General features: G+C 51.0%; 1 protein-coding gene across 1 annotated transcript in view; it reads left to right on the top strand.

Annotated features, from left to right (window-relative positions):
* LOC147091074 (uncharacterized) overlaps positions 1-18,154 on the top strand; it is a 163,675-nt gene that overhangs the window by 8,360 nt on the left and 137,161 nt on the right. Inside the window, exon 2 of the mRNA XM_085977159.1 lies at positions 337-1,950. Within this exon, the coding sequence (XP_085833285.1) occupies positions 337-1,605 (1,269 nt within the window). The 3' untranslated portion in view covers positions 1,606-1,950. The remainder of the gene's footprint in view (positions 1-336; positions 1,951-18,154) is intronic.

The following is an 18,154-nucleotide window of genomic DNA, read 5'->3' as shown; positions in this document are numbered from 1 at the left end:
CTTCTCCAATCAGAGACACACAAGCCCCCCGCGCTCCTCCAATCATAGCGTCGCTCGCCCCCGCGCTCCTCCAATCACAGAGTCACACGCCCCACCCCGCTCCTCCAATCACAGTGTCGCTTTGAGCCCGCTCTCCTCCCGCTCGTGCTTTTGCTGTTGGGGTTTAGCGGTTGAGCCGGCGTCGCTGCTCGGTTGCCTTCAGTCGCTCGCCCTGCAGCGGGGCCCCGCTTCCACAGCATTTCCACCGCAACGAAAGCCCAAGGGACTTGTTCCAGGGGAGAGGCCCCGCTTCCACAGCCTTTCCACCGCAACCAAAGCCCAAGGGACTTGTTCTAGGGGAGAGGCCCCGCTTCCACAGCCTTTCCACTGCAACCAAAGCCCAAGGGACTTGTTCCAGGGGAGAGGCCCCGCTTCCACAGCCTTTCCACCGCAACCAAAGCCCAAGGGACTTGTTCCAGGGGCGAGGCCCCGCTTCCACAGCCTTTCCACCGCAACCAAAGCCCAAGGGACTTGTTCCAGGGGCGAGGCCCCGCTTCCACAGCCTTTCCACCACAACCAAAGCCCAAGGGACTTGTTCCAGGGGAGAGGCCCCGCTTCCACAGCCTTTCCACCGCAACCCATCGCAACCAAAGCCCAAGGGACTTGTTCCAGGGGAGAGGCCCCGCTTCCAAAGCCTTTCCACCACAACCAAAGCCCAAGGGACTTGTTCCAGGGGCGAGGTCCCGCTTCCACACCCCCGCCTCAAAAAAAAGAGCAAAAAACACGAACGTGAAGAAAGAATTGAGGGGGCAGGGAGATGGAAAGCTGGTTGATGGAAGTACTGGGGTAACGAGAGAAGTGCCCGCAAGCTTCCTGCTGAGAACAAATGAAAGGGTCGAACTTATACCGGCAGACCAAATCCTGGGACCATTGAGACCAAATCCAGGGACCACTGACACCCTGAGACCAAATCCAGGGAACACTGATATCAAGAGACCAAATCCAGGGACCACTGATATCGAGAGACTAAATCCAGAGATCACTGAGACCGAGAGACTAAATCCAGAGATCACTGAGACCGAGAGACTAAATCCAGGGAACACTGATATCGAGAGACTAAATCCAGGGATCACTGACATCGAGAGACTAAATCCAGAGATCACTGATACCGCGAGACTAAATCCAGGGATCACTGACATCGAGAGACTAAATCCAGAGATCACTGATACCGAGAGACTAAATCCAGGGATCACTGACATCGAGAGACTAAATCCAGAGATCACTGATACCGAGAGACTAAATCCAGGGATCACTGACATCGAGAGACTAAATCCAGAGATCACTGATACCGAGAGACTAAATCCAGGGATCACTGACATCGAGAGACTAAATCCAGAGATCACTGACACCGAGAGACCAAATCCAGGGATCACTGACATCGAGAGACTAAATCCAGAGATCACTGACACCGAGAGACCAAATCCAGGGACTACTGACATTGAGAGACTAAATCCAGAGATCACTCATACCGAGAGACTAAATCCAGGAACCACTGATAATCAGAGACCAAATCCAGGGACCACTGACACCGAGAAACTAAATCCAGATCTTACACTGCGACTATAAAATGGGAATCGGAGTGCCTCAGTCTGGGGAATGGTCATTGTGGCGTAACCAGCTCCAGTGAAGGCGAAAGGCGTGTAATGGCTGAAGATACGACGGTGGAATCGGATGGCAACTGTTGGGGCCCTGGTAACAGGTTATTGTCAGAAGCCCTTGTCAGGCAAGGCCGATGATTTGGATGTAACCAGCGCAACACCTGGACTCGCCTGGTCTTGTGCCGAAATCCCCAAATATCCGAGCTGTCCTTTCCTGTGAGAGATGTAGAGATGTGAAAGAAGGGAGGAAATCAGGCCGGGAAGCGGGAGCCATGAATGAACTCATGAGGGTGCCTTGTGACTCGTCTGTGAGGTAAAAAAAACATGAAATGAAAAATGATGCGTCTAGTGACAATGACGTTGTTAATAGTGGTTTCTAACCCTAACCCTAATCCTAACCTTGGTGAAAAAAAGCTACTCCCTGATTGGTGAATTTTGACCCAGAACCATACCTGAATATTCAATAGGGTAGATACAGAGAAAAGCATTTCCTCAGCAATAAAAGGGGGCACAATCTTCAAATTAAAGCCAGGCCATTCAGGAGTGAAACCAGAAGCACTTTTTCACACAAAGGGTAGTGGAAATCTGGAGCCGACTCCCTCGAAAGGTTGTGGGTGGCTGGGGGTCGATTGAAATTTTGCAGACCGCGATTGATTTTTTGTTGGGTGCGGGTATCGGGATATGGATCAAAGACGGGCAAATGGAGTTAAGGTACAGATCAGCCATCATCTGATTGAATGGTGGGGAAGGCCCGAGGTGCTGAATAACCGTTAACCCTAACCCCAACACCAAACCCTGACACTAAATCGGTGTCGGTAGTCCCGGTGACGTCACCGGAAAGGCAGATCCACCGCGTTTATTGTAATTCATTCACGGGATGTGGGCATCGCTGACGAGGCCAGCATTCATTGCCCATCCCTAATTGCCCTTGAGAAGGTGGTGGTGAGGTTTGCTGGGCCATTTCAGAGGGCAGTTAAGAGTCAAGCACATTGATGTATCGGCCAGACCAGGTAAGGACAGCGTATAGGCCCTGATGTAATAAAACTCACTACGCACTTGGTTTGACTATAAAGCAAGGCTTTAATCAACTTGTTTCAGAACATGGAGGTCTAGTTGCACTTCACTAGTTCCTGTCTTACAAAATGTCCCTGGCAAGCTGGGCCCACGCCCGAGTATTTATACTCCTTGGACGGCGCCACCAGCTGGCCATCCAGTGTTATTTCATGAGTAGTTTTTTGTGATGATGAGATTTGTAACAGGCCAGACCAGGTAAGGACGGCATACAGGCCAGACCAGGTAAGGACGGCATACAGGCCAGACCAGGTAAGGACGGCATATAGGCCAGACCAGGTAAGGACAGCATATAGGCCAGACCAGGTAAGGACAGCATATAGGCCAGACCAGGTAAGGACAGCATATAGGCCAGACCAGGTAAGGACAGCAGGTTTGAATGAACCAGATGGGTTTTTACAACAATCTGGTAGTTTCATGGTCACTTTTCCAGATTTATGTAATGAACTGAATTTAAATTCACCAACTGCTGCAGTGGGATTTGAACTCGGGCCTCCGGATCCGGACCAGTCCAGTGATATAGTTACCATGCTACCGTACCCCAAAGCATTGTCAATAGTCACTCGAAATGGGGGAAAGGTCATCCAAAGCTTAAACAGTGGCCAAAGGGAAATACTTTATTTGAACAGTAAAGGTTACAGAGTAAAGCACTCGGGTTGCTATGGGAAGGAAGGGCTCCTCTTTTCCCCATTTCTTGCAGTTTTCCTCCTCACTGTGGTGTCCCTGGAGAGAATGCTTACACATGGACTTGCTTGCTCAGTTTGTATTATTGGGGAATCTTACCATGATTTCTTGGGATTTCTCCCCTCCTCCTGAAGGCTACTGTAAAGTCCGCGCCTCAATAATACACGGACTTCGGGAGAACAGTTTAACAGGTACTTTACTGAACAAGAGGCAGCTTGAAACTGAAACTACAGAAGCCTGCTAGGGCCTTTTATACAGGGGTGGTCACTGCCGGTACTGCAGTCTAAGACCAGTTATTCCCTTAAAGGGACATACACAACAATTCCTCCCCTTTTAGATAAACAGTACATAACATTCATTTAACAACTAAATAATAACTAATTACAATTACAATTTTCTCAGTAATATATACATCAACTGGAATAGTCATTTATAAGTTCAGTCTTTGAGGAGGCTTCCTGATCCGGACTGGATAGCGCCTTTCTCGAGTATCCTGTTCTAGCGGTGGAGTCAATTCTGGCTCGTCATTGGTTGGTTCGTCAGCTTCCAATACCCCTGCTTCTGAGGTAGCCGCAATCTGTACTTCGGGCTCATTACCAGGTGCACATGCTTGTGGTACAGGTTTGGCTTGTTCCTGTGACTCTCGAATCTGGTCAGCATGGTGTCTCACGATGCTCTCTCCAACGTCCACTGTGTACATTAGTGGGCCCTGCTGTGTGCATATCGTGCCTGGCTGCCATTTTTCTGTTCGGTAGTCGCGAGCCAAGGCTGGTTGCCCTATCTTGAAGCTCCTGGTTGGCTTCTCATTTATCTGCTGGAACTGCTTATCCACAACATCTCGTCTTATGTTTGGTTTGAGCAAATCCAAGCGACATCTTAGTCTCCGGTTGAAAAACAGTACGGCTGGAGTTTGGTTGGTTACTGCATGTGTCGCATTCCGGTAAGCAAACAGGAAGTTATCCACCTTGTGTTGCAGTGGTATGTCGTCATTATACATTGCCTTTATGGCCTTTTTAAAGGTCTGAACAAACCTCTCAGCCAATCCATTTGTGGCTGGATGATATGGGGCAGATGTGTAATGTTTCACCCCATTATTCTTCAGGAACCTCCGGAAATCCTCAGACACAAACTGTGGGCCATTGTCGGAACAGATCTGTTCTGGCAACCCATTCCTGGCGAAGATGGTCCTTAGGACTGCAATAGTTTTCTCTGTGGTGGTGGAGGACATTTTAATGACCTCTGGCCATTTCGAATGGGTGTCCACAGCGATTAGAAACATTGAGTCCATAAATGGACCAGCGAAATCAATGTGTACCCATTGCCATGGAGATGAGGGCCACTCCCATGGATGTAGCGGGGCCTGTGGTGGAGCGTTTTGGACCTTCTGGCATCCTGTGCATCTCTTGGTCATATCCTCGATTTCTTTATCGATTCCCGGCCACCACACAAACGCCCTGGCTAGGCTCTTCATTTTTACCCCTCCCAGATGACCCTCGTGAAGCTCATTGAGTACTGTATCTCTCAACTTGGGTGGAATTACCACTCGGGATCCACACATCAAGGTTCCCCGGCACACTGACAGCTGTTCCCTCCTTGGCGAGAATGCTGGCAACAGTGAGTCGCCATATGCTGGCAATCCCTTCACCGTCAAATCATAGACCCGAGAGAGTGTCGGGTCATTTCGGGTTTCCTTCTCAATACTTGCGTTTGTAACAGGCAAACATTCGACTATGGTCGCATGGAATATCTCCACCGGGTCCACTGCAGGTGCTTCTTCCGCCATAGGCAACGGTAGGCGCGACAGCCCATCAGCATTTCCATGTTGTTTCGTACCTTTGTACTCTATGTCATACTGATGTGCCCCTAGAAAAAGTGACCATCTTTGCAGCTGTTGCGCCGTCATCACCGGAACGCCCTTCTTTGGGTTAAAAATTGAGACCAGGGGTTGATGATCAGTCAGTAGGGTGAATTTCTGCCCGTGCAGATAGTGATTGAACTTCTTCACCCCCCACACCAGGCTGAGGGCCTCCCTGTCAATCTGGGCGTAGTTACGCTCGGCTGAGGTTAGCGAGCGCGATGCAAAGGCTATTGGCCTCTCTGAACCGTCACGGAATTTGTGTGACAACACCGCTCCAATGCCGTAAGGTGACGCATCACATGCCAACCGAATCGGTAGTGTTGGGTTGTAGTGGGCCAATACTTCTTTTGAAGTGATTTGGCATTTACATTCCTGAAAGGCACGCTTACACTCATCACTCCATTTCCATGTTACACCAGTTTGAAGGAGGGCGTTCAGTGGGTGCAGAATTGTAGATAAATTCGGCAAGAACTTATGGTAGTAGTTCACCAACCCGAGGAACGACCTCAGTTGCGACACATTTTCTGGTGCTGGAGCCTTGACTACAGCCTCAATCTTGTCCGGCGACTTATGCAACCCTTCCTCATCAATCATGTGGCCACAATACGAGATTTGTCTCCTGAAGAAATCGCATTTGGGACGGTTGGCTCGTAGCCCATATTCCTGCAATCTCGTGAGCACCTGTTCCAGGTTGGCAAGGTGTTCATTGTCATTTTCGCCTGTAACCAGGATGTCGTCCAAGTAACACTGGGTCCCCGGGATCCCTTGCAGGACTTGTTCCATTGCCCTCTGCCACATAGCCGGGGCCGATGCTACCCCAAATACCAATCGATTGTACTGGTAAAGGCCTTTGTGAGTGTTTATCGTGAGGTATTTCCTAGATGCTTCTTCCACCTCCATTTGTAGATACGCTTGAGCCAGGTCAATCTTTGTAAAACGTTTCCCTCCAGATAGTGAGGCGAAAATATCTTCTATCCGCGGAAGCGGATACTGTACTGTGTGCAGGACTGGGTTCACAGTCACCTTGAAGTCCCCACAGATGCGAACCTTCCTTGGCTCCCCAGGCGTGCTGCTCAATGCTTTCTTCATTACAGGAACGATGGGTGTGGCCCACTCGCTCCAGTCCACCTTAGACAGCACCCCCGAACGCTCCAGACTCTCCAGTTCAGCTTCCACAGCTGGGCGTATCGCGTATGGCAGCGGTCTGGCCGTGAAAAATTTTGGGGTTGCGTTATCCTCAATCTTTATGGTTGCCTTTACTCCTTTTAGAGTCCCAAGTCCTTGTTGGAACACCTCTTCCGCGTCAGATAGAATTTGTGACAGACGTCCAGGTGCGACGTCATCATCTTTTTTGTCACAGTTAGTGCCAGAATGGAATGCCTCCAGATGTGACCATTCCATTCACGTCCCAATAATGGTGGTCCTCCATCTCGTAGTATATACATGTATAGTTTCTGTGTTTCCTTTCCGTTATATTCAACTGGCACCCTTATTTTTCCTCTGGGGTAGACCTTTTGCCCCGTGTATGTCTTCAACACAATGGACGTGTCCTTTAAGGGTATGTGTGAGAATAGCCGCTCATAGTCTCGTCGATTCATGACAGTTAGGGCTGATCCTGTGTCCAATTCCATCTTCACTGGGGACCCTGCTACCATGAGGGTAACCCAAATGGTTCGGTGATCTTCTTTTGCGATCACGTTGTGTAACTTTAAACAACTTAGTCGCCTGCTCCCAGAGTCCTTATCACTCTCCTGAACTTCTGAACTACTATCTGTCAGTTTCTTTACTTTCCTGTACTGTTCCTTAGTAGTTCTTGTCGTGTTGGTCTTCTTTCCCGACCTGCAGACTCTTGCTAGATGTCCCATTTTCCCGCATTGCCTGCATATTTTGTCTTTAAACCAGCAGTCCTTCTGCTCATGGGTTGTTCTGCCGCAGCGATAGCACTTTTCGGCTCCATACGCCATTTCGTTAGTGCTGTATTCTTGTGGTTCCTGTTGTATTTCTGCAGCTCCCCGTGCTGCTGCTTCGTAGGATACTGCCACGCTGAAAGCCTGTTCTAGCGTCAGGTCCTTTTTTGAAAGTAGTCGTTTCTGGGTTCCTTCACTCTGGAGCCCGCAGACAAACTTATCCCGTAAGGTGTCTGCCAGTCCTGCTCCGAACTGGCAGTGCTTCGATAACTTGCGTAGTTCCGTAAGATAGTCAGCATTGCTCTCATCTTTGTGCTGGTTTCTTTTATGGAACTTGAATCTTTCTGCTATCAGCAGTGTTGTAGGGCTTAGATGTTCCTGTAAGATATGAACAATCTCCTCAAAACTTTTCTCCATTGGTTTAGCTGGGGTAATTAAATTCCGCAATAGGCCATACGTACTCGTACCCATCAGATTTAATAATACCGACGCCCTCTTTCCATCAGCCACCTCATTTGCCTTGCAGTACACTTCAATTCTTTCCACATACGTGGTCCAGTCTTCTACCTCGTTGTTGAAAGCAGTGATACTGCTACTTTTCGGCATCTTGGCCGATTTAAAATGGCGCCTCCCGCGCTTTTGCTTCTTCCCCAATGGAATAAAATGGCGCGTCCCGCGCTTTTGCTTCTTCCCCAACGGGATAAAATGGCGCCTCCCGCGCTTTTGCTTCTTCCCCTTACTGCCACGCTGCTCCTAGCGTTCTACGGGGTAATGGCGGCGACCCGCAGCTTTGGCACGTCTCGCTTTCCTTCCCCCCCCCGTTTAGTTTCTCTCCGCTGTCCTGTTCTCGAGCACCGACTGCGCCCTGTGCGCTCCACCCTCTCTCTCTTGTTTTCTTTTCCCGGCAACGCTGCGCGGCCCGATTTGTAGAGCCGCTTGATCGAGCTTGAGCCCGCCGCAGTCTGGAAGGGTCAGCGCGCTACCTGCTACCAGCACGATTCGCTGGAACCACAGTTGAGGGAATGTTTGCCAGGACACGGGGAGAATGCCCTGCTCTTCTTCTAATAGAGCTGCGGGATCTTTAAAGAAAGAACTTACAATTATATAGCAGCTTTAACGTCCTCAGGATGTCCAAAGCGCATTTCAGCCAATGATGTATTTTTTGAAGTACAGTCACTGTTGCACTCTTGCAGAGAATTGAAGACAAAATCTAGGCTGACTCTCCCAGTGCATTACTGAGGGAGTGCCGCACTGTTGGAGGGGCAGTACTGAGGGAGCGCCGCACTGTCGGAGGGGCAGTACTGAGGGAGCGCTGCACTGTCGGAGGGGCATTACTGAGGGAGCGCTGCACTGTCGGAGGGGCAGTACTGAGGGAGCGCTGCACTGTCAGACGGGCAGTACTGAGGGAGCACCGCACTGTCGGAGGGGCAGTACTGAGGGAGCGCCTCACTGTCGGAGGGGCAGCACTGAGGGAGTGCCGCACTGTCGGAGGGGCAGTACTGAGGGAGCGCCGCACTGTCGGAGGGGCAGTACTGAGGGAGCGCCGCACTGTCGGACGAGCAGTACTGAGGGAGCGCTGCCCTGTCGGAGGGGCAGTACTGAGGGAGCGCCGCACTGCCGGAGGGGCAGTGCTGAGGGAGCGCCGCACTGTCGGACGAGCAGTACTGAGGGAGCGCTGCACTGTCGGAGGGGCAGTACTGAGGGAGTGCCGCACTGTCGGAGGGGCAGTACTGAGGGAGCGCTGCACTGTCGGACGAGCAGTACTGAGGGAGCGCTGCACTGTCGGACGAGCAGTACTGAGGGAGCGCCGCACTGTCGGAGGGGCAGTGCTGAGGGATCGCCGCACTGTCGGAGGGGCAGTGCAGAGTGTAATGTATGTACCTTTAAGGGGGGAACTACTTTCTACAGCTCATGTATACTGTAGTACCGGCAGTGACCACACCTGTATATAACGCTGAGTAGTAATCTGTTGTTTCAGTTGCAGTTTGAACCACGTTGAGTAAACACCTGTTGTACCGTTCTCTGCAGTCCTTTTCTTATTATTACATGGACGTAACAGTTGCGACGAGCAAGTTCGAACCTACCTGAAACTCTGCATCACCTCCCAGGGATTCGCTCCTGGAGAACAGCGGAAGAAGGTCGAGTCCAGAAGCAGGGGCGTCGACCACGGGCAACCGCCCAGCCATCCAGCGGAGATTTGAGCATCGCAGGGGAGGTTGTCGAGAGCCAGGCTTGGCTTTCCAGTCACGGTGGTCCAGCGAAACGGGCTGGCAACAGGTACTGCGCAGACCCTTCCCGGACAGCGACGGGCTAGAGCCCGACCGAGCGGCACAGAAAAAGGCCGAGCAGCGTCGACGGGGGAGAGAAAGAGGGCAGAGCGCACAGGGCGCAGCCGGTGTTCAGGACCGAGCGGCGTCAATGGGGGAGAGAGGCGAGAGAGAGCAGAGCGCAGCCGGTGGTCAAGGGCCGAGCAGCGTCAATGGGGGAGAGAGGCGTGCAGGAAAACGCGAGGCGCTGCCATTGCCACGAGGACCGCAGAGAGCGGCGTTGGCAGCAGCGCAGGAGCAGCGCACGAAACCCACAGGGCGTCGCCATTTGCCACGAGGACCGCCGAGAGCAGCGTTGGCAGCAGCGCGGGAGACGCCATTTTAAGCCGCAGCGGGGAAGAAAGGAAAGCGCGGGAGACGCCATTTTAAGCCAGTCTAACCACACCCAAAAATGCCGAAGAGTGGCAGTATCACAGCGTTCGACAATGAAGTCGAAGCTTGGACGACATATGTCGAACGCATAGAAGTATACTGCAAGGCGAATGAAGTGCCAGATGACAAGAAAGCACTGGTATTGTTGAATTCAATGGGTGCAAAAACGTATGGCTTACTACGAAACCTAGTAACCCCAGAGAAGCCAGTAGAAAAGGATTTTGAAAACATAGGCTTAGAAATTCACTTGCGTTTGCGCCCAATTAGGGGTGAAAGAGTGGGTTGCGCCGGAAGTTGCGTCGCTCCCGAAATTAGGTGGGCCCTAACATCGGCGTTAGCCGGTAGCGCTGCGCCGGCACCGATGACGTCATCGGTGTGCGCAGTGCCCCGGTACCGCCCGAAACCACGCCGATCCCCATCTTCAGTAGCGGCCGCCTCATCCGTGGCGGCCGCTAACAACATCGGGAGACCGGGTCCTTACAGCAGCCTTAGCGGGGCGCTTTAAGGTGGAGGTGCGGCCGGCCGCTTTTTCGCCGGCCGCCTGCCCGCACCTCCTTCCCCGGCCTCCTCCACCCCCCCCCCCGCGGCATTGCCGGCTGGTTTCCGTGGAGCCCGGCACTTCTCCGTTGTGCCGGGCTCTTTTGCCGGCACTTGCAATCGGGGCTCCGGCCGTTGCAGGCACCTCCCCCTTAAGAGAAGAGGGAGGCCTGCAGTACAGCAGCCTGCCGCACCGCATCGGGTGGCGCAGCGGGACCGGCAGCGCTGAAATTCACTTTCAGCGCCCCAAGCGGGGCGGCCAAACCCTGGAACAGCGCCCGGTTCCGCTTTGGGGCGCTGAAAGTGAATATGGGGCGGGCACAACTGGCTCCGCGGCAGGCGCAAAATTTACGGCGCAAACGAGCTGGTGGGGCTATACCCAATTTCTAGGCCATAGTGTCAATCCTACAGGACCACTTAAACCCCACACCGCTGCTGATAGCAGAAAGATTTAAGTTTCACAAAAGGAACCAGCATAAAGATGAAAGTAATGCTGAGTATTTAACGGAACTGCGCAAGCTATCGAAACACTGCCAGTTTGGAACGGGACTAGCAGATACTTTAAGGGACAAGTTCATGTGTGGGCTTCAAAGTGAAGGAACCCAGAAACGGCTTTGATCAGAAAAGGATCTTACGCTGGACAAGGCTTTCAGCATGGCAGTATCACACGAAGCAGCAGCACGGGGCGCGGCTGAGATACAACGGAGACCACAAGAATATGGCACAAATGAAATGGCATACGGAACAGTGAAGTGCTATCGCTGCGGCAGAACAACACACGACCATAAGGATTGCTGGTTCAAGGACCAAGTGTGCAGACAGTGTGGAAAAGTAGGACACATAGCAAGAGTCTGCAGGTCGGAAAAGAAAACCAGCAGCAAGAAATCTCCACAGGAGAAGTACAAGAAGGTACATTAGGTGACGGAGAGTAGTTCAGACGAACAGAAGAGTGATACAGACTCCGGAAGCAAGGAGCTGGGTTGTCTAAAACTACATAATGTGGTCAAAATGGAGGATCACCAAACTATCTGGGTCACGCTCAAGATAGCAGGAGTCCAAGTGAAAATGGAATTGGACACAGGATCAGCCCTAACAGTCATAAACCGAAGGGACTACAAGCGGCTATTCTGACATATACCCTTGAGAGATACAAAGATTGTCTTGAAGACGTAAACGGGGCAAAAAGTCTACCCCAAAGGAAAAATAAGGGTGAACGTTATATATAACGGCAAGGAAACACCAAAAATGGACCTATATGTATTGCCAGATGGAGGACCACCACTACTAGGACGTGAATGGATCCGGAAGATACAGCTAGATTGGCATTCCATACAAGCACTGACTGTAGATGCCAAAAAGGATGATGACGTCACACCTGGACGACTGTCAAAAATGCTAACTGACGCACAAGAAGTGTTCCAGCAGGGACTCGGAACACTAAAAGGCATAACAGCGACGATCAAAATAGAGGAAAATGCAAGCCCAAAGTTTTTTAAGGCCAGACCGGTACCTTATGCGATCCGCCCAGCCGTCGAAGCAGAGCTGGAAGGTTTGGAACGTTCAGGAGTACTGTCCAAAGTGGACTGGAGCGAGTGGGCTACACCCATCATCCCTGTAATGAAGAGGTCATTGAGTAATACGCCTGGGGAACCAAAGAAGGTTCGCATCTGTGGGGACTTTAAGGTGACAGTGAACCCAGTCCTTCACACTGTACAATATCCGCTTCCGCGGATTGAAGATATTTTCGCCTCGCTATCTGGAGGGAAACACTTCACTAAGATTGATCTGGCCCAGGCGTACCTGCAAATGGAGGTAGAAGAAGCCTCGAAACAGTACCTCACGATCAACACTCATAACGGTCTCTACCAATACAACCGGCTGGTGTTCGGGGTAGCATCAGCTTCGGCTATTTGGCAAAGGGCAATGGAACAAGTCCTGCAAGGGATTCCAGGGACCCAGTGTTATTTGGACGACATCCTGGTCACGGGCGAAAATGACAGTGATCACCTCGCCAACCTGGAGCAGGTGCTCACTAGATTGAAGGAATATGGGCTCCGAGCTAATCGCCACAAATGCGAGTTTTTCCAGAAGCAGATCTCGTATTGTGGCCACGTTATTGATAGAGGGGTTACATAAGTCCCCTGAAAAGATTGAGGCAGTGGTCAAGACTCCAGCACCGGAAAATGTGTCACAACTGAGGTCGTTCCTCGGGCTGGTGAACTACTACCATAAGTTCTTGCCGAATTTGTCTACCATACAACACCCACTGAACACCCTACTGCAAACGGGGGTACCATGGAAGTGGAGTGACGAATGTAAACGAGCTTTCCAGAAGAGCAAAGCATTGATCACATCAAAAGAGGTGTTGGCTCATTTCAACCCAGCACTACCAATTTGGTTGGCGTGTGATGCATCACCCTATGGCATTGGAGCGGTGCTGTCGCACAAATTCCCGGACGGCTCGGAGAGGCCAGTAGCCTTTACGTCTCGGTCACTAACCTCAGCCGAGCGTAACTATGCCCAGATTGACAGGGAGGCCCTCAGCCTAGTGTGGGGAGTGAAAAAGTTCAATCACTATCTGCACGGGCAGAAGTTCACCTTGCTGACTGACCACCAACCACTTGCCTCCATCTTTAATTCAAAGAAGGGCATTCCGGTGATGACTGCGCAACGGCTACAAAGATGGTCCCTTTTTCTAGGGGCGCACCAATATGAAATCGAGTATAAGGGCACGAAACAGCATGGAAACGCTGATGGGCTATCACGCCTGGCACTGCCTACTGCGGAGGAAGCACCAGCAGTGGATCCTGTCGAAATATTTAATTCGACTATAATTGAATGCTTGCCAGTAACTAACGCTGGTATAGAGAAGGAGACCAGAAATGACCCGACACTGTCTCGGGTATATGATTTGACGGTGAAGGGATGGCTAGCACATGGCGACTCACTGTTGCCAGCATTCTCATCCAGAAGAGAACAGCTGTCAGTATGCCAGGGGACCATGATGTGTGGATCCCGAGTGGTAATTCCACCCAAGTTAAGGGAGAGAGTGCTCAATGAGCTTCACGAAGGTCATCTGGGAGGGGTGAAAATGAAAAGCCTTGCTAGGGCTTATGTGTGGTGGCCGGGGATCGATCAGCAAATCGAGGACCTGACAAAGAGCTGCTCAGGATGCCAGAAGGTCCAAAATGCACCACCACATGCCCCTCTACACCCATGGGAGTGGCCCTCATCTCCATGGCAACGGGTGCATATTGATTTTGCTGGTCCATTCATGGACTCAATGTTTTTAATAGCTGTGGATGCGCACTCGAAATGGCCTGAGGTGATCAAAATGTCCTCCACCACCACGGAGAAAACTATTGCAGTCCTACGGACCATTTTTGCCAGGAACGGCTTGCCAGAGCAGATTTGCTCTGATAACGGACCACAGTTTGTGTCCGAAGAGTTTCGAAGATTTATGAAAAGGAATGGGGTAAGGCATTACACATCCGCCCCGTATCATCCAGCCACAAATGGATTGGCTGAGAGGTTCATACAAACCTTTAAAAAAGCAGTAAAGGCCATGTGCGATGACGACATTCCACTGCAGCATAAGGTGGACAATTTCCTGTTAGCCTACAGAAATGCGACACATGCAGTCACCAACCAGGCCCCGGCCATGATGTTCTTTAACCGAAGGTTGAGATCTCGTCTGGATTTGCTCAGACCAAATGTACGAAGAGATGTTGAGAGTAAGCAATTCCAGCACATCAATGAGAAGCCGACAAGGAGCTTCAATGTAAGGCAACCAGTCTTGGCCCGCGACTACCGAACAGAGAAATGGCAACCAGGAACGATACGCACACGGCAGGGGCCACTAATGTACACAGTGGACGTTGGGGAGAGCATCGTGAGACGCCATGCTGACCAGATCCTAGAGTCACAGGAACGAGTCAACCCCATGCCTCGCCCTAACGTACCTGGTGATGAACCCGACGTACAGGTAGCATCTACCCCAGAAACAGTAGCATCGGAAGCTGATGAACCAACCGACGACAGGGGGCCAGAATCGCCTCCGCACCAAGAGCAAGACACTTGGGAAAGGCGCTATCCAGAAAGGATCAGGAAGCCTCCCCAAAGACTGAATTTATAAATAGACTATTTTCAGCTAATGTTGCATATTAAAAGTGTTAATTGTAATTAGTTTGATATTTAATTGTTAAATGAGTGTTATGGTACTGTTAATCTAAAAGGGGAGGAATTGTAATGTATGTACCTTTAAGGGGGAACTACTTTCTACAGCTCATGTATACTGTAGTACCGGCAGTGACCACACCTGTATATAACGCTGAGTAGTAATCTGTTGTTTCAGTTGCAATTTGAACCACGTTGAGTAAACACCTGTTGTACCGTTGTCTGCAGTCCTTTTCTTATTATTACACGGACATAACACTGAGGGAGCGCCGCACTGTCGGAGGGGCAGTACTGAGGGAGCGCTGCACTGTCGGAGGGGCAGTACTGAGGGAGCAGCGCACTGTCGGAGGGGCAGTACTGAGGGAGTGCTGCACTTTCAGAGGTGCTGTCTTTCGGATGAAAATGGGTTAAACTGAGGCTCCCTCATGTGGATGCAAAAGATCCCATGGCACTATTTTGAAGAATTGCAGGGGATTTCTCCCCGGTGTCCTGGGCCAATATTTATCCCTCAACGAACATCACTAAAAAACAAATAATCTGGTGAATTGTGACATTGCTGATTGTGGGAGCTTGCTGTGCGCAAATTGGCTGCCGCGTTTCCTACATTACAAAAGTAACTACACTTCAAAAAGTACGTCATTGGCCGTAAAGCGCTTTGGGATGTCCTGAGGTCATGAAAGGCGCTGTAGAAATGCAAGTCCTTTTATTTCCTTTAGATACAAGCTGTTGTTGGGTTCGGCTTCACTCCATCCAGCCCCTGTTTCAGCAGAGCTGCCTTCTCTCCACCAGATGGCAGTCGCCACCACTAGAGCTCGGAGGGACTTCTCTGGGCAGCATCTATTCTGTGCTTGTATTTATTTTGAGTCATTCCAGGATTTTGTAGCCAAGGGGACGGTTTAACTAAGGTGGGGGCGGTGTGGGCGGCGGGGCTGGCTGAGCTACGGGAGGAGTTGGCCACTTACCCGCAGCTAACCGGTTATAGCAGACGGGAAAAAAATGCATACGGGATCCTGGGCTTCATAAATAGAGGCATAGAGTACAAAAGCAAGGAAGTTATACTAAACCCTTTATGAAACACTGGTTTGACCTCAACTGGAGTATTGTGTTGAGTTCTGGGCACCGCACTTTAGGAAGGGTGTGAAGGCCTTAGAGAGGATGCAGAAAAGATTTACGAGAATGGTTCCAGGGATGCGGGACTTCAGTTACGTGGATAGACTGGAGAAGCTGGGGTTGTTCTCCTTGGAGCAGAGAAGATTGAGAGGAGATTTGATAGAGGTGTTCAAAATCATGCGGGGTCTAGACAGAGTAGATAGAGAGAAACTGTTCCCATTGGTGGAAGGGTCGAAAACCCGAGGGCACCGATTTAAAGTGATTGGCAGAAGAATCAAAGGTGACATGAGGAAAAACTTTTTTACGCAGCGAGTGGTTAGAATCTGGAATGCACTTCCTGAAAGGGCGGTGGAGGCAGACTCAATCACGGCTTTCAAAAGGGAATTGGATAAGTACCTGAAGGAAAAAAATGTGCAGGGCTCCGGGGAAAGGGCGGAGGAGTGGGACTAGCTGAAGTGCTCTTGCAGAGAGCTGGCACGGGCTCGATGGGCCGAATGGCCTCCTTCTGTGCTGTAACCATTCTATGATTCTGTTGATTACGTTCCGGTGGGAAACGGGTTAAGTGGGGTCTTTATGGTGTGGCTCCAAGTGCCTGGTGCGGGGATGTTCAGCTGAGTCCCCCCTGTGTGGCAGTCGGAAACTTGCTACCCGTTGATGATTCGCCAGCCAGCGGGCTCAGTACTGTACTAGCACCAGGAGGGTTGATGAAACCCTCATTCATGTCAGCTGTGTCTCAGTGGGTAGCACTCTTGCCTCTGGGTCAGAGGGTTGTGGCTCCAGAGACTAGTGCACAAAATCTACCCCTCAGCTAGCATCACTAAAAGCAGATTATCCGGTCATTATCACATTTGCGGGATCTTGCTGTGTGCAAATTGGCTACAGTGTTTCCTACATTACAACAGCGATTACACCTCAAAAGTACTTCATTGGCTGTAAAAAGCTTTGGGACGTCCCGAGGTCGTGAAAGGCGCTATAGAAATGCAAGTCCTTCCATCGTCTTCTTTGTTACTTCCAGACTCAACAATTTGGCGAACCGACCTTTACTGTGCGGAGGCTGAACGCCAGCTCTCTGACACCTTCTCCTACCTTCTCCTGGAGCCTGACCCCACTACCAAACATCAAACCATTGTTTCCAAGACTGTTACTGACCTCATCTCCTCTGGAGATCTTCCCTCCACAGCTGTCAACCTCACAGCCCCACGGAACTGATTTTTTCATATCTCGACTCTATTTTTTCTCCCCTTGTCCAGTCTCTTCACACCTACATTTGCGACTCTTCCGATGCCGTCTGCCACTTTAACAGTTTCCAGTTTCCTGGCCCCAACAGTCTCCTTTTCACTATGGACGTCCAATCCCTCTACACCTCCATCCCCCACCAGGATGGCCTGAGGGATCCTTGACCAGAGGCCCAACCAATCCCCATCCACCACCACCCTCCTCCACCTGGCTGAACTTGTTCTCACATTAAACAACTTCTCCTTTGACTCCACTCACTTCCTCCAAGTTAAAGGTGTTGCTATGGGAACCCGCATGGACCCCAGCTATGCCTGCGTGGAATATGTAGAACGTTTGCAGCTCTCGCTCTGAGCTAGAAAATTTAATTCACTTTGCTTCCAATTTCCACCCTTCCCTCACCTTCACATGGTCCATCCCTGTCTCTTCCCTTCCCTTCCTCGACTTCTCTGTCTCCGTTCCTGGGGATAGGCTATCGACGAACATCCACTACAAGCCCACTGACTCCCACAGCTACCTGGACTACACTTCCTCCCACCCCGCTTCCTGTAAGGACTCCATTCCATTCTCCCACTCTTTTCCCACCACCAAACACATCTTCCCCTTCACCTCCCCTTTCAGCATTCCGAAGGGACCGCTCCCTCCGCGGCACCCTGGTCCACTCCTCAATCACCCCCAACACCCTGTCCCCTCCCCACGACACCCTCCTGTGCAAGCGCAGGAGATGCAACACCTGGCCTTTTACCTCCTCCGTTCCCACTATCCAGGGCTCCAAACACTCCTTCGAGCTGCAACAGTGATTTACTTGTACTTCTTGCAATTTAGCTGCTCACGATGCGGTCTCCTCTACATTGGGGAGACCAAACGCAGATTGGGTGACCGCTTTGCAGGACACCTCCGTTCAGTCCGTAAGGGTGACCCCGAGCTTCCGGTCGCCTGTCACTTTAATTCTCCGCTTCACTCCCACTCTGAGCTTTTGGTGCTTGGCCTTTTACACTGTTCCAATGAAGCTCAACGTAAGCTCATAGAAACATAGAAACATAGAAGATAGGAGCAGGAGTCGGCCATTCGGCCCCTCGAGCCTGCTCCGCCATTCAATGAGATCATGGCTGATCATCCAAACTCAGTACCCTGTCCCTGCCTTCTCCCCATATCCCTTGATCCCTTTAGCCTTATGAAATATATCTAACTCCTTCTTGAATATATTTAATGAATTGGCCTCCACTGCCTTCTGTGGTAGAG

This window comes from Somniosus microcephalus, unplaced genomic scaffold (assembly GCF_052327205.1).
Source record: "Somniosus microcephalus isolate GS21.2 unplaced genomic scaffold, FLI_Smic_1.0 unresolved_chr4, whole genome shotgun sequence".
Classification (NCBI taxonomy): Eukaryota; Metazoa; Chordata; class Chondrichthyes; order Squaliformes; family Somniosidae; genus Somniosus; species Somniosus microcephalus.
The sequence above is the reverse complement of the archived record's forward strand: the minus strand, read 5'-3'. Positions and strand labels throughout refer to the sequence as shown.